Raw genomic sequence first — 16,472 nt, 5'->3', positions numbered from 1 at the left:
TCTTCAGAACTCGTCAGATAAGGTAACTGTCCGGTCCACAAATGTCCTATTCTTTCAGGAGGGGAAGACTCTTGAAATAATCACTCTTTTATTGAACATTTGGATACCGCTGCCCGGAGGGGGTGCGGCAAATGAACACAAGAAAAACAAAGATTCTCCTCCCGGCCCTCCACCGGGGGATAGTGTGGTCTTGGTTCCATCTCCGGAGCGAACATCCGACTGCCCAGGTTGCCTGTCTCAGGAGCGCTTCAGAGCTTTTCTGGTCCGGGAAGGGGTCTTGGAGACAGGGGCGTACGGCACCTGCGAGGTGCTCGACGCTGGGGCTGAGAGCTGGGCCCAGGTTGGGGCGTGGGGCGCGCTGGATGGGTGGCGCCGAGGCATGATGTGCGATATCGCCTCCGTCTGCTTCTTCACCGCTGAAAACTTCTGGGCGAAGTTGTCGACGGTGTCGCAGAAGAGGCCAAGCTGGGAGATGGGGGGGCGTTGAGAAATTTAGCCTTGTCAACGTCGCGCATCTCAACCATGTTCAGCCAGAGGTGGTGCTCCTGGACCATGAGGGTGGCCATCGCCCGCCCGAGTGCCTGCACTGTGACTTTTGTGGCTCTGAGAGCGAGATCGGTGGCAGAGTGCAGTTCCTGCAGCATGTCGGGGTCGGGACTACCCAGGTGCAGATCTTTAAGTGCCTTGGCTTGATAGGCCTGCAGGAGAGCCATGTCATGCAGGGTGGAGGCGGCCTGTCCGGTGGTGCTGTAGGCTTTGGAGGTCAGAGATGACATCACCCTACAGGCTTTGGAGGGGAGTACCGGGCAGTTCCACCAGGTGGCGGCATTCTCTGGGCACAGATGGATCGCTACCGCCCTATCCACCTGGGGGACTTCTGCGTACCCGTGGGCCGCCGCCGTCCAGGGCAGTGAGAGCGGACGAGCGAGCGGCTACGGGCAGTGAAAGGTGCCCTCCATGACCGCGTCAGCTCGTCATGCACTTCCGGGAAGAATGGTACCTGTTGTAAAGCCTTGAAATATTATCCTTTTTAAGTATTTTTGTATTTATTTTGTAATTAGAGATATTTATTTGATTTTAATACCCCTGTGTATATAGTTCTTAATTTTTGTTTATTATTTTGTTGTTTATTTCATTTATTTATTTTAATTTTTTATTTTTCTGATTTTCTTGTAATTCTTGATATTGCTATTTTGTATTTGATTATTGTGTGATTTGTTACTAAATAAATTAATTACCAATAATTTGTGACTTAATATGTATCCAAGTATGTGGACTTTGGAAAGCTCCCGGGAGGCTATTTCCAGTCATGGCGGTGCAGCTCTTATCTACTTGAATGGGGGAAAACCGAAATCTCAAAAACGGTTGGTCATGATAACAATCAAAGATAATATTTTAAAGCAGCAGTAAAATCTGACAAAAAAGTATCATAAATTGTGCTTCTTTACCTCATATTACGCTAAAAACTAAATTTTTCCGGCATCTATAGCTAATGCGCATGCGCGTCCTCGAGTTGATTGACAGGTGATGTCTGTATCTAAAAGGTGATTGGCTCTTTTATTTGTAAGGCGGGACTTCCTTTAAACATGTCCGCTCTACTTATGTGCAAAACTCAGTACGAAGGCTGACAAAAAATGGTTATCGTTCTCTCACTGGATCTCGCTTGTGGCCATAGACATATCAAATACGTCTGCGGCTGTGACGGTTAATTGCGCAACAGGAAGATCACAGCACATCTCTAAGCACACAATATATGCTTTCTACATCATCCTGTCCTTCCGAGTTTGTTCTTCCAAGGTAGCTTGGCAAGGTTGGTCTTCATCAGAACAAAAGTCCTTTCTCTGCGTTCTTAGAATTGAGAAACACCCTTTGTTTTTACATACTTTTAACCTCTATCATTGCAGAAAGCGCTACTGTCACAAGCGTGTTACGACAGAAAATCACCGTTTGCGGATACCAAACAAATTAAAATGGAGAGCCGTAAACTGACAACTACCTGTCGCAAGATTGTCCCTGGCTTCGCTTATTAAACACCCATTTGATCGCAGTTAATTCAAGACATAGTTAATTCCAAAAGGAATATTTAGTGCAAAACATGTTAAAGATTAGCAGACAGGCGGTCAATTTATTAATTGATGAGCTGTTTCCTCACAAAAGCAGTTTATTCAGCACACTGAAGCATCTTCTCCATATTCATCCATTCACGGCCTCTTGTCCCAGTGCCACTGTACTTGCTATTTTATGCTAAGTTTGTAGGAAATTTAGATGAAGGGCTATGTTTGTTTCTTTGAATATTGGTTTAAAAAATAAAATCTTATTTTTGACACAATTGTTCCACCCCAACGGTTATCTACACTACATTTATAAACAAAATAATCTTCCAGTATCTGCTATGGAATACGATTCCTTTAGTTGTTGCGTTTTGCTGAAGTTGGAGATTCGAAACCGACTATTGGTTTTAATTGAAAATTAAAAGGTTTGAGTATTATTGATAATAAATGCAACCATAATTTCATTTGACAGATTTGGCAGCTGGTTAAGATACCCCCAGCAAAAAGCTTTTGGAATCTACGTTTTCATAGTCTTTAGGAGATATTGTGTCACCAATAAAATAAGGGATGTTTCGTTTAAAATTATTCATTGCATTTACCCTGTAAATCAGGTCATAAGGAGATTTAAAAAAAGATATTGACTAGACGTGTGTTTTGCAATTTCAGCATTGAGCGTATTGTGCATCTTTGTATTTGTACTAAATTGTTTTGATGTAGCTAACTGAGTTTTTAAGGATATGTCTGGGACTGAGATTATTACGGAAGTTAAAGATGTTTTAATTTATGATAAATCCTTAGAAAAGAAAATAATGTATATAATTGTCTTATTTATTATTTTAGATCAATATTATTTCCATAAATGTTGGTGGTCAAAGAAAATCCCACATTTTGGACAATTTAAGTTTGAGCTCTTGGATGGTGTAAGGAACAAAGGACTCTGGACTGTTGCAGAGCCTTGAACTTTTACCCATATTAGATACCCCTGCATCTATGGCTTTTGAATGTTCTAATACCCATTTGTATATAGTTATTTATGTTTAACTGTTTCTTTGCTTGTTTATCTTTTTCCCCTTTCAATTCTTCTGTTATGTATTTTAACCACTGATCTATATATATAACTGGATAGCTCATGACGTCACAACAGTGAAGCTACTGCGCCGCCATCTTGGTATTCCCTAACATTCTGTACTCCTATGTGTCTCAATGGGAAATCGTCTGTTTTGGTGAGTAATTTGTACCCATCCAGTCACATTAAAACACATTTTTTATGTCTGCATAACTGTATCACAATGCAATCTTCCTAAATATGTAATTTATTATTTATTTTGACTTTAATTTCCCGCTTATTCTAAATGTGAGCGTGTTATGTTACTCTTTATTGCAGCAGCATTACGTTCAGCGGCGCACGTGCGCACTTGTTTCAATAGAAACAAGTTTAAGAAACTGAGGTAAGATATCAGTAGACATTTTCAAACATATTTTTTGCAGGCTTTAAAGTTTTTATTCTGAATACATACTTATGTTTTGTAGCTTTTGTTTACGTTGAACGTGCATTGTGGTTATTTTCTTAGGATAAATGAATATTAGCTATGCAGCTAACGTTAACTTAGTGAGTTATACTGTTATTCATTGTGGTTATTTTCCTAAGTCAGCTTTTTTGGTCAAGTTGAATATCTAATTGCAGATCAACACCGGTTACATATGATAAATATAATGTGGGCTTTCATTAATTCTCTGTGTGTGATTTGTACTTTTTGCAGTGCAGGCCTGAATACGGTCCAGCTCACGGGCATCATTTATAAAGTGATCAATTGGAATAGACGAGGAGCAGGGCAGGACTGGTAATCTGGACTACCGGACATTTTTCCGGTGGACCGACAAACTTTGGGGCCGATCAGGGTGGACTGGCCATCGGGAGAACCGAGCGGGTCGCTGTGTCGGCCGCGATAATCTAAAACGAGCCGCCGCGTTAGCGAACACTACCCCCCAACAACTTTTTGACAGTTATGTCAAATCCGGGCCGATTTCTCTTTCCAGTCCAGCTCTGAAAAGGTGCACATGGATATTGTTGAAGTTAAACAAGGTAAATTTGCCGTTTGGATTTCAATAAACATCGCACTGAATGCTAGATAAAACTGGAATTGGTTTGCAACAGGAGGAAAAGCTGTATGAGGAGTCAGCCTGGCTTCACTGAAGAGCTGTTTTAACAGAGTAAAAAATATTATACTGTCTGTTTTTATTTGCAATGAAGATACTTTTGCAACATGCGGTATAAGTCTCATAAAATTACTGTGTTTCAGATAGTTATAACATTTAATATTAATAGAAAAGTTGACCCAAATATGTAAATTCTGTCATCATATACTCAACCTCATGTCCTTCCAAATCCATGTGACTCTTTTGCAGAACCCCCAAAAATGTATTTTGTATTCCATATAATGAAAGTAAATGGTGAGCAAAATAGCTTGTTTTGGTCACCAATGGCTTTCATTATATGGACAAAAACATTTTTTTAAATGTCATCTTTTGTGTTTCACAGAAAAAGTCATACAGGTTTGGAAGGACATGAGGTTGAGTAAATAGCTGTGCGTAAGGTCTTAAGTTGGGGTATAAAGTTCAAGGCTTCGTAACTACTAGTTAGTTTGCAACTAAGTTGGTGCTTAATTTGGTTGCTCCACCTGTTCTTAAGGCAAGTCTTAACTAGTATTTGTAAACTCTCCGTAAAGTGATGCGCAGTCGCATACTATGACGTTTACCTGCATTGATCCAATAAGCACCTTCATATTTGTACACAGAAGTATTAAAAAGCTGTGAACTTCAATGTGATTTTGTTACGGTTGATGTACAAACCTTGTTTGCTTACGTAACCGTCACTGCGGACGTCACAAGAGCAGCTCTCTTGAGAGACATATTTTGATAATTAAGATATTATTTTAATTAACATTTTATACTTTTATATTTGACTGTCATTCATATGTTTTTGAAGCCTGAAAAGGAAATCATACCCTTATTTTATTTTATGACTCAAGCTAAATTTGTATAAATGAATTAGTGAGTTTGTGTGGTAATTATTCATCATATTTATGAAACGCCTAAAACAGGCAATTCATTGTCATAATCACAATTATTTGATTGATGCCTGTTATGCAAAACGTGAGCTTATTGATGCCATAAAATATCAGTCTGCTTTTTTATTCCATCAGTTACTCCTGCTCGGAGTCTTCCATAAATATTTAGTTTATACGTAGGGTTACGTCGTACTGAAGTTTAATGCTGCAATGCTCAAATATTTAGTAGTGCGTAAATTGTGACTCCGTGCCCATTTACGCCACAACTAGGCTAAGTTTAAACTTTTGTATAGCTGGTGCAACCGGCTCCTGATCTTTATATCAAACTTTTCTTTTTTCTTCTTTTTTGCAGTACAAGCTTGCCCAGAGTTTTCTTAAGCCGTTTGGAGTGTGATGCAGCACGTTTCCTTGGCAATGAAGTGGAGGCTGATGTTTGTGCAGCTTTCTGCAATGCACTGAGTATGAAGATGTGATTGTTGTATGGTTCTAGGTTGAACATGTTTGCCTCAAGTTCTTTGAATGCAGAACCACTATGAAGATCCAGAACATTTGTGGGGACAGAGATGGGCCTTGTGAGTGTGTGCTGTTGAAGAAATCTCTCAGCTGTCTTGCAGACTTTCAGGACGCTGTCTGACGGTCTTATAAATCCACCTCAGGACTTCATGTCGATTAGTGTGTTCATCTTGGGAAGAGCTCTCGACACTGAGTGCTGATAAACAGGTAGTGCACAGAATCATCTTCATAGTTTTTTTAACTGCAAAGCCTGCTTTGTACCCTACCACAGCCGCTTTGAACATGGACAAGCTGGGAAGACATACAGTGATGTTTTTCTCTGTGTCTTCTGTTTCAGGCTGAACGTCACTGCCTGAAATGCATATCAGAAGATGCTGCCTCCAGTGTCACTGTGATATCCGGTGGAGAACTGTTGCCACTAGCTCTGATGGCACGTCTTGCTACCATTCTTTTGAAAGCTGAATAATGTGGGATTGTTGTTAAATCCATTAGCAGATTTGTTCCCACATATCTGCAAATTGTTATTGTATTGTTCAGTTTAAGTCAATTTTTTTTATGTACTTGGAAGCTTTTGTTATTGAACAAATAAATATGTATGATTTCCTTGAGTGTGCATATGTCAATAAACCTATTTCTGATTATGATTTAAAATATCAGGGGATTGTTGAAATAATTAAATGCTCACAAGCTGGTATGTACATATTCCAGAAATGAATGCAAATGGATAATTCCATAAAGTAAAGGTAAATTAATGTGTGTGTGTGTGTGTGTGTATATATATATACACACACACACACATACTACATATGAACTTGTGTGTGTATACTATGCTACATTTTTATATTTGGTTCTGGATTTATTCTAAGAGGTACTGTCTAGTTACACAAAGCTAGTCGTTTTTATTAACTTTAAAATTTGTTGATGTGCATGCACCCCCCCTAAATTAGTTCACATTTACTATATAATCTAGTCAAAAATGGTTAATAATGTTGGCAAATTATGCAGATGTATAATTTGTCAACATTATGAACGATGAGCATCAACAGATTTAAACTATGAAGGCAGAGAAACTTTGCATCCTGTAACAATCTGCAGATGGATAACTTTGCTTTAAAAAGGGGTATTAATACACTTTGGTGTTGTATTTTTACTGTTGATTATTAAAGATTATGATCGTTATGGACACTACATGGGGATAACGACTAATGTGTGCTTAATATGTACATAGTCATAAATTACAACCTGTGGGCACTTTAGCCGCATCCTTGAGTGTTGTTTCGCGGTTAAACGCTGCACATGCCGCGATGCCCTCTGTCGGTAGGGAATAGTAAGATGGCCGCCAGAGCACTTCCGGTAGCTTCACCTACTGCTGGCAGTTTAGAATTCTATGAGCTATCCAGTTATATATATAGATCAGTGATTTTAACTAATGAAACCGAAATTACACCGTTGCTAGGCTACCCCGGAAGTAGCCGTTTGTTTACACGTTTTATGGCTTTACAGAACATCGATGAAGCAGTCGTGAGGTAAAGATAAACAGCAGTGTACGTGTGTATTTGTTGTTCAAAACTTGCGAAGAGAAATTGTTTCGTTTGTTTTTGTATCTATCAAAAGAAACTTTGTTCAAACGTTGCACTGGAGATTTTATTTTATAACTAGTAGCTTATGTTACCTGCCGAAGATAACGTTGTCCCCCCTTTCTTATCTGTATAAAGAGGCAATTTGAAATTAAGGTTAGTTGCCTTGAATATCGTAAGTCTGTTTGGGGCTGATTTCATGAATTGATTTGGTGACGGCAAGGATATCTGTATTTACAGCCAAATTTGGACACTGTCTACCAGTGGCATAGCCAAGGTTGGAAATTAGACCCTGGCCCTACCAGAATAGTAGAGGTTTTTCTTTAACTCCAAATATATATTTATAAAATAGTGTAGTGAAAAAAAACCCCATAAATTCTAATTTCTGAAAGCGTGAAAGAATAATTTGAATGCGCCGCTTCTCTGTTGTTAAGTAAAATTTGGTTAAAAAAAGAATTTAGATAAACTTGGTCCAACTATTTTATTGAGGCCACCTAAAAGTAATTTCTTGACCATGCCCTTGCTGTTTACACATGTTAATTACAGTGATTATAGTAACATGCTCATGTTCTTATCCTTGAACAGAGATGTGTGTTTGTGTTTGCAGATTGGAAAGTCAAAACTATTTACTCCAAAATGCCCTTGTTTGGAAACACATTCAGTCCCAAGAAAACACCTCCTCGGAAGTCTGCATCCCTTTCCAATCTACATACAGTAAGTGCACATAACGTTTCTGTTGGTAAGATGACCTTGACTTGAAGACTATTTTTAATCTTTATTTGATGAACTCATCCATTGTACAAATCACTTTGTATATATATATTTTTTACCAGTTGGATCGGTCTACACGGGAGATAGAATTAGGTCTGGAGTATGGAGCCCCAGTAATGAATATTGGTGGTCAGAGCTTGAAATTTGAAGATGGTCAGTGGATCACAGGTATGTCATCATCCTCCAACAATAAAAGATCAATAGAATTTTACTAATTAATAAACAGCCTATGTGAGGAATCAATGAATGTCTTTGTTAATCAGAGTCAGCAGGTAATGTATCAGGAAAAGAGGTACAGCGATTGAAGAAGAGGAATCTACAATTAGAGGAGGAGAATAATCTTCTCAAGATAAAGATTGAGGTTCTGCTTGATATGGTGAGTGTCAAATTAATATTGCTCAAAGCCACAACAACTTTAGAAATACAGTTGAAGTCAGAAGTTTGTATACACAGTTTTTCACAATCCCTGACATTTAATTGTAGAAAACATTCCCTGTCTTAGGTCAGTTAGGATCTCCATTTTATTTTAAGAATGTGAATCAGGATAATGGTAGAGATAATTATTTATTTCAGCTTTATTTCTTTCATTACATACCCAGTGGGTCAAAAGTTTACATAATCTTTGTTAGTATTTGGTAGCATTGCCTTTGAATTGTTTAACTTGGGTCAAATGTTTTGGGGAGCCTTCCACAAGCTTCTAACAATAAGTTTCTAGAATTTTGGCCCATTCCTGCAGACAGAAATGGTGTAACTGGGTCAGGTTTGTAGGCCTCCTTGCTCGCACACTTATTTTCTCTAGTTTTGACATAAGGGCTTTGTGTTGGTCACTCCAATACCTTGACTTTGTTGTCCTTAAGCCATTTTGCCACAATTTTGGAGGTATGCTTGGGGTCGTTGTCCATTTTGGAAGACCCATTTGTGACCAAGCTTTAACTTCCTGGCTGATGTCTTGAGATGTTGCTTTAATATATCCACATAATTTTGTGTATACATTGATATAATAAATAAAATCTGGGCTACAGTGAGGCACTTACAGTGGAAGTAAATGGGGCCAATCTTTTGACCAGTTCATACAAAAAACGAATATTTTGTATTTAATTATTATAATTTTTTTTGTGAAGCAAAGTTCCAAATTTTATATATATATTTTATATACAATTTTTTATTTTTTTTTTTATCTTTTGTGGTAATCAACATTATAGCACAAATTCTATCAAATGAGTTTAACTTGTATTGAACCTGGAAAATATTCCTTTAAAGAATGTTACATTTTCATCTTCTGTTCTAATACTAGATTTACAGATTTTGACTGATGTTCCTCTTTTGAAAATTAACAAGATGTAGCTTTTTGTAATTTATATAGTTTAATATATACAGGGTTAGGATATATACTCTGAAAAATTATGTGTTACCAAAATTCTCTTGCACAAAGTAGTTTAAATTTTTTTTTTTTTCAGCTTTCAGAATCAACAGCAGAAACGCATGTAATACAGAAGGAACTTGAAGATATAAAGAATAATTCTAGAAGAAAGAAGTGATGGGGAAAAAAAAGGCCTCACTGAGTAACACTTTTAAAGTCTTGTTTTTTAAAAGTGAGTGTGCATTCTGAGTTAATAGACCCTATTTAAATATCGGTTACATTTTAAACAATTGCTTAATTTTTCGAAAAGTTGATTGCTTTTTATATCACTTTTATACCTCATATTTTCTGTTTGAATGTTATTTAATGTATTATGGCCAATTGTATGAATAAACAAATAATTTTAGTTTGATGTCATGTCAGATAGTCTTTGCATAACCTTCTAAATATTTTTCTGTTTTCTACAAATAGTTTAATTCGCCTTAAAGGCGAATTAAACATTTAAAAATGTTCAAATAAAGAAACATTTCCATCCCAGATTCTAGTATAGAAAATAACTGGTTTAATCATTGTATACATGGAGTTATATCCTCATGGTTTGAGTACGATGATTGGGGAATCGTCCACTCGTGAGGCGTGACCGAATGCAATGTAAATAAAACAAAGATGAAAATGTCCCAGGGTCTACAACTGTATTATTATATTAACAATAGTGAAAACAACAACATTAAAACGCTGTCTCTTCAGACTTGAGTTGAGCACAATAATCCTCTGGGAATAAACTGAACAACACGCACAGCTTTTCATGACTGGGAAAACTTTGCGCTGGTAATCACATCGCTCGGATACTATTACACATTAAAGTGCTAGATAACACAAGGTGAAGTGCTGTGTTAATCCAAAGAAATGATTAAACAGCTTATGTTTACTGCCAAGTTCATCCAAATTGGCTTAATTTATTTAGAAATCGATGTTTGGTTATGCTACTATTCGGAGCCAGATGTGACGACACACGGACTGTGATAACAAGAAACTTCCAGACTAATTCTAGAGACAATAAAACACTGCAGAGTTATGGAAAATAATATGAAATGAATAGGTTTGCGCAGCACTACACATTGGCTGGATACTATTTCAGGCAAAGAAGTACAGTAAAAAACAATATATTATGGTTATGACTAACAAGGACTATCAGGGATTCACATTAAATTTCTCAGGAAAAAGAAATACATGTAAGACAACAATTAAGGAAAATCAGTTCAAGTTGAAATACACATATAAACAGGCTTCCTTTAAAAGTCCCTAGTGAAATCTAGATTGCTCAGACTTCTTTTTACCAGGCATTGTGAATCAGATTATTTACAGTGATGCACAAATAATGCATAACAGAACCTTTTAAAAGGAAAACAAACAACCCCACAGAACTGTATCGACACCCTGAACGAGTTCCTTATTGTACAAACAATGCATCCTTTTTAAATCAGTCATACCATTCAATATATTTTTCTTTATGATGCAACATACATCAAGGATAAAATATGAGGTGTTACCAGTGATTTACCACTTTAGAACATTGATGGCATAGTTAAGTCAGTTGTAACAAGTCATTTGTTTTTATGGGCTATAAAACTTTTTAAAACGTGTGTGTTTTGATCAATATAGATACAAGATGATCAGTTTGCTCAATATGATACTTTATACACATAAATAGTAGCACTTCATATCTAATGTAAACACTAACAAATTCCCTGCTGAAAAGACGAGAATTGCTGGACACATCTTATGTTGTATTTTGTATGCTGGTCCCCCAGCATAGGATGATGGTGTCCCCACCAGGCTTCTTAACTATAGACCAGGTGTCAGCAACCTATGGCACTTGTGTCAGCATTGGCACCTGGAGGGGTAATCACTGGCACGCCAGCAACGGCAAGCGAGAAGTATATTATATAATAAGTACTTATGTAAATTCCGCACCTGCATTCCAATCTACATCTTGATGTAATCCTTCCTCATGATCATGCTGTGTTTTTATGAGCTGAATGGGAAGCTAAACAAGAAGTTAAAATGTGACTGCATTATACCCAACAGACGTGTGTGCAAGCCATTCACGCATCACAAGCCGGCAGCGCTTCATTTTTGGTTAATCTACTAACCGCGCTGCTTTGATTCGGTCAGGCTGCGCAGATGACAGCCTATATTTCTTGTTTCATTTGTTTCTTTTTGCTTTCAGAACAACACATGATGTAAAAAGGAAAATGCCACTATTAATCCTGGAGATTTCCAACCTCGCATGCAGGTACACCCTCCTTTAACCGTAGTTACACTCAAAATTACATGAAACGATTAAAAGAGAAAATAAACCCACATCAAGTTGTTCAAAAATCGACCCCTGCTAGAGACCATATCGATCAACCAACTTCACCAGCTATTTGCTGATGAAAAGCATGGCTCAGTTTAGACCACCATGGGAATTGCATGCTTGTTAATTGATCTTTAACACAGAGTTAGTACATCGAGATGCGATATAAAAGTTTAGTGACAATCACTTAGTGATTCAGCTGTCCTATGAATGTTCTTACTAGCAGTAAAAATAGTATTTTGCACTTTCTCTGTGTAGTTTGGTAGAGTTTTGCAGGTGCTTGAAAAACAGAACACATGATAAAAAGGATTTAAGACTATTCTAGAACATGTTCTTACAGCTTGCTTTCATTGTGTTACTGTATATCATTTCAAATTTGAAAAATGGAAGTTTATTTAATTCATTTGAGTTGAGAATACATGGATACTTTTTGTGGTGTTAATGTAGCTTTGATGAAACTGGGCAGGGGTTTTATTTTTTTTCCAGCATGCTTTACATGGGACTTAATAGGGAGAGTAAATGTTAAAATGAAGTGTTATTTTATGTGTTTTGTGCAAGATGAGTATAAAGGTGGATACTTGTTATTGTTTAATGTATTGGCATGTTGAGATTTAGAAGAGTTTCTGCTATGGTGGAGTTTTGGGGGTTACCATTATGGTGAAGACTTTGTTGGGTTTACCCAATTCAGCTAGGTTCTTTCTACAAAATGTGTTGAGATTACATAGTCATTTTAATTTAACAAAACATATTTCAAACACGTGGAACCACTGTCCATGATTTAATTAAGTTCAAAGCAAAAGATATATTTTTTCGACTGCATGTTAAAGTTCACCCAAAAATGAAAATTCTCTCATTTAATTACCCACATGCCATCCCAGATGACTTTCTTTCTTCTGCTGAACACAAATATTTTTAGAAGAATATTTCAGTTCTGTAGGTCCATTAAATGCAAGTGAATGGTGATCAGGCATTTGAAGCTCCAAAGAGCACACAAAGGCACACATAAACAAATCCATACGATTCCAGTGGTTTAATCAATGTCTTCTGACGCGGTCAAGTTGGTTTTGTGCGAGAACATATAACTCCTTTTTCACTGTACATCTTGCCAGCAGTCTCCTTGGCGTTTATGATTTCAATCCCGATTACACTTCCTGTAGTGCCATCTAGTGCTCTGGGTAAATCATGAGCTTGAAATCATGATCCTAAAAATCACGAAATTATAAAATGCTCACTATTTCAAAAGTATAGTCATAAGACATAAAAAATATTTGTTAGCATGATTTTAGTTTGATAAAATCACCTACAAACACTTTTTTTGTATAAATTTACAGCCAATTTTACAAATTTGTTGCCATGACAATGCAATGTCAGCAAACAATAAAATGACTGAAAATTGACAATTTAAACAACTTTACAGCTCAAATAACATGGGTTTAACATGGGATTAGTGCTTTTATTAATTAATTTTCTTTATATTTCTGCCTTTTAAATCCTCCAAAAATTGGCCCCATTCACTTCTATTGTAAAGAAAAGGAGGGACAACTCTAAATAATTTTTTGTGGTAATCAACATTATGCCACAAATATTGTCGATTGAACTTAACTTGTATTGAATCAGGAATATTAAAAAAATATCTTAAATATTCCTTTAAGATATTTGTCATCCATCTTTCCTCTAAGAAAATGTGTTTTGATTCCACATATAGTATATATGTGGAATCTCTCTTTTGCTGGTCTAACATAATCATAAACCATTATGGGAATTAATATAGAGGAGAGAGAGACTGTATGTCCCCCTGATTGTGGCTGAAGCTGGGCTGTTCATTTATTGTACTGGGGTCTTATTTTGACAAAAGCAGACCACTGACCAGTGGACTTGCTGCAGCGGGAAGCCCAGTATTTTTGTCAGCTCTTAATCCATTAGGACAAATGCTGCTGAACCGTTATGGATGAGAGGAGGCTTTCTCATCATAGGTGGTCTTCTGCTGAATTGTTGCACCTGCAGAGCTGTTATGAGATCCCTGAAATGTAAAAAAGGAAAACAATAGCCAAAGGAGAGACCTACTCCCAAGAGCTCAAAGAAATGCTGCCTTCTGAGGCTGGACAAATGAGAAACATTAGTGAATATCGTGACAGAGGAAATTATCTATATCATTGCAAAATATATAGTTGTCCTTGGCCTGTTCGTTCCAACTATTCTCACAGTCAACTATGCTAAGGATCAAAGAGTGCCCGACCAGGATGCTGCCTTTCTGTTATCTATTATAGAATTTATTGATATCTTTGCTCGTCCCACATGTGGCATTTTGGCTGGTTTAAAATGGATACAACCCAAGATACCTTATTTCTTCAGACTGGCCTTGCTATTCAATGGCCTAACAGATTTATTTTAGTTTGTTCAGCCACAAGAACAGTTTATAAGGGGTTAGTTGTCTTCTGTGTGTTCTTTGGGCTCTCGTATGGCATGGTGGGTGCTTTGTAATTTGAAGTGTCGATGGGTATTGTGGGGAAAAGTTTTTTTTTTCCCCAGTGCACTTGGCCTTGTGCTCTTCATTGAGGCAGTGGCTGTGCTGACTGGACCTCCCTCTGCTGGTGAGTATGGAAGATAACATAACTGTAAATTGATTAATGTAAAATTAATAATAGTTTTCCTTTGTGTCCTTTTTCCCTACAGGTTGTTTCGTGGTTACTTACAAGAACTATGAACTGATATTTTACATGGCTGGCGGAGAACTGATCACTGCTGGAATAGTTCTTGCCCTTACATCATTCTGCTGCATTAAGCAAAAGAAAAGCAAAGACTTATCTCAGAGGCATCATGCTGAAGTGGCAAATTATCATGTTAATCATGAAACAGATCAAGTGTAAAATATAAAAAGTGGAGAGAGTTCCTTTGTTAGAGTGTGACATGTATGCTCTGTTAAAAGTGGACTATGCAATTTAAAAAGATTTACTACTAAAGAAATCAATTGTAATTTTGCAATGTTTGCATAAAATTATAACCACTCACATGAGATGAAGACTCCGGTCACATCAGTAACCTTATAAAAGCTATTTTATCTACATGGGGGCTGCCATGTTAGTGTAGCCGACAGTGTTGGGGAAGCTTCTTTGAAACTGTAGTTTGACAAGCTACAAGCTACTCATAATTTTAAGTAGTTAAGCCACTTTTTCGAAAAAGTAGTTAGCAACACTACAAGTTACTATCAAAAAGTAGCTAGCTACATTGAAGTTACTTAATGAGGCAATATTTTTTTTTATGTTACTATCATACCAATAATATTAATAACAAAATGTACACAAATTACATTTATTAATTAATGTATTAATTAATTACATTTAATGTGTTTTAATATATTTAATGAATAGTAACATTAATACAGTTAATAATGGCCATAAAATAAAATACAACAGAATAAAATAAAAACTAAAAAGATCAGACTAAAAAAAAAAAATGTATACTATACTTCACACTTTTCAGTCCTGCTGTGGCGAGGTGTAGCCTACTTCCCTAAAAATCCAATCTTTATGACAAACTCTCCTTGGGTGCTTTTTTGTTCTTGTCACATTATATGTAGTGTGGACAATATGTGAATAAAGACTCAGGGCTTGTTTCTTCCCTCACCTGGGTTCATGCTCATTGTATTTTCTGACTTTTTTGCCATTGACATGCAAGTGCCAGTTTACAGGTCACATACAGTGGTTGCTCACAAATATATGTTCGCTTTGTTCAGGTCCATTTGTTCAGGTGTTCATTATATACTATTTTTAAAATAGTAAAGGTAAATATGATGTTGTCTGATCTATTAAGAACAAAGTGTCTGAAACAATCTTTGTTACATAGAAGAATAAAATGCTGTTCTTTTATCATTTTCAGATTTACCTGCCCCTGTATGTCTTGCAAAGGTAAACAAACTGTGGTTGGTTGCTTGCTTTAAATAACCATCAGACAATCTCTTCTTATCCAAGTGAGCTGTAATAATCGCTCAGTAGATGATGGTAATTCACTATTTTTGTTTGTGATCTGCCATTACAAAAGAAGATGACCCTTCCTGATTCTGATCAGCAGACAGAAATATGCTGCCAGATAGTTGGATGTTTTGCTGGTCAAATTTGGCTTCTATGCAATAAGGAAGGCTATTAGTTATAATCTGAGCAACATGATGTAGCGTTTGGTCATGCTACACCACTAATTGCTAGAAAAAGTAGTTTGCTACTGGAAAAGCTACTCTGTTTTAAAAGAAGCTGAGCTACTGTCAAGCTACTGAAAAATGTAGTTAAGTTAGTAGCGCCACTACATGTAGTTAGCTGCTCCCCAACACTGGTAACCGATACTGCTCGACCCGCTCCGAGTGGGATTCGAACCGGCATGAGATGCGGGTGCACTAACGAGGAGACTAAAGGCTACAACCTCTATAGCATTAGCGATTTACACAGCACAGCTACCTACCTAGTTACATTAGGATCACATGACCAGCTGAATTCTACTCACTTTTCTCCGTAACCACCCTGTTATTGAAAGATTTATTTTGTGTATTATAATATAATCATGGCTGACTGTCAAAAATTGTATTTCTACAATGGCATCTGAAACTGAAAACTATTAATTTTGAAATTATGCTGCAACCAAGCCGCTAGAAGTCTAAGATGACACAAAGACAAAACTTACTGAGTGTACCTTTACATGTGGTTTGTTAAGTTATTTATATTATTAAAGTTAGTGCCTCGTATGATAAAACTCTCTAGAATGACACAATATAATGCCACACTCATA

The 16,472-nt window shown here is 36.8% G+C and overlaps 1 protein-coding gene, 2 long non-coding RNA genes and 1 pseudogene across 5 annotated transcripts; all 4 read left to right on the top strand.

Moving 5' to 3' along the window:
• Window positions 1-1,588: 1,588 nt before the first annotated feature.
• LOC127626636 (uncharacterized) lies at window positions 1,589-4,033 on the top strand. Its single transcript, XR_007968470.1, has 4 exons — window positions 1,589-1,810; window positions 3,178-3,274; window positions 3,436-3,499; window positions 3,812-4,033. It is a non-coding gene; the product is annotated as an uncharacterized LOC127626636 (long non-coding RNA).
• Window positions 4,034-4,038: 5 nt separating this feature from the next.
• Window positions 4,039-6,248, top strand: LOC127626637 (uncharacterized). Its single transcript, XR_007968471.1, has 3 exons — window positions 4,039-4,134; window positions 5,472-5,839; window positions 5,970-6,248. It is a non-coding gene; the product is annotated as an uncharacterized LOC127626637 (long non-coding RNA).
• A 718-nt stretch (window positions 6,249-6,966) lies between these two features.
• On the top strand, window positions 6,967-13,842 carry LOC127626633 (protein chibby homolog 1-like). 3 transcript variants are annotated; one of them, XR_007968469.1, is made up of 6 exons: window positions 6,967-7,158; window positions 7,817-7,923; window positions 8,043-8,148; window positions 8,244-8,356; window positions 9,438-9,572; window positions 11,571-13,842. XR_007968469.1 is itself a non-coding variant. In XM_052102569.1 (5 exons), the coding sequence occupies exons 2-5, from the start codon at window positions 7,846-7,848 to the stop codon at window positions 9,516-9,518; spliced, it is 378 nt and encodes a 125-aa protein (XP_051958529.1). In that variant the 5' UTR covers window positions 6,967-7,176; window positions 7,817-7,845; the 3' UTR covers window positions 9,519-9,769. The 3 variants fall into 3 exon arrangements, 2 of the variants coding, with proteins under 2 accessions (XP_051958529.1, XP_051958528.1); XM_052102569.1 differs by lacking the exon at window positions 11,571-13,842 and having other exon boundaries at window positions 6,967-7,176; window positions 9,438-9,769; XM_052102568.1 differs by lacking the exon at window positions 11,571-13,842 and having other exon boundaries at window positions 9,438-9,766.
• LOC127626665 (monocarboxylate transporter 3-like) lies at window positions 11,161-15,361 on the top strand (annotated as a pseudogene).
• Window positions 15,362-16,472: the final 1,111 nt, after the last annotated feature.

Source organism: Xyrauchen texanus, chromosome 33 (assembly GCF_025860055.1).
Source record: "Xyrauchen texanus isolate HMW12.3.18 chromosome 33, RBS_HiC_50CHRs, whole genome shotgun sequence".
Lineage (NCBI taxonomy): Eukaryota > Metazoa > Chordata > Actinopteri > Cypriniformes > Catostomidae > Xyrauchen > Xyrauchen texanus.
Note: the sequence above shows the minus strand (reverse complement) of the source record. Positions and strands in the feature narration are given on the sequence as shown.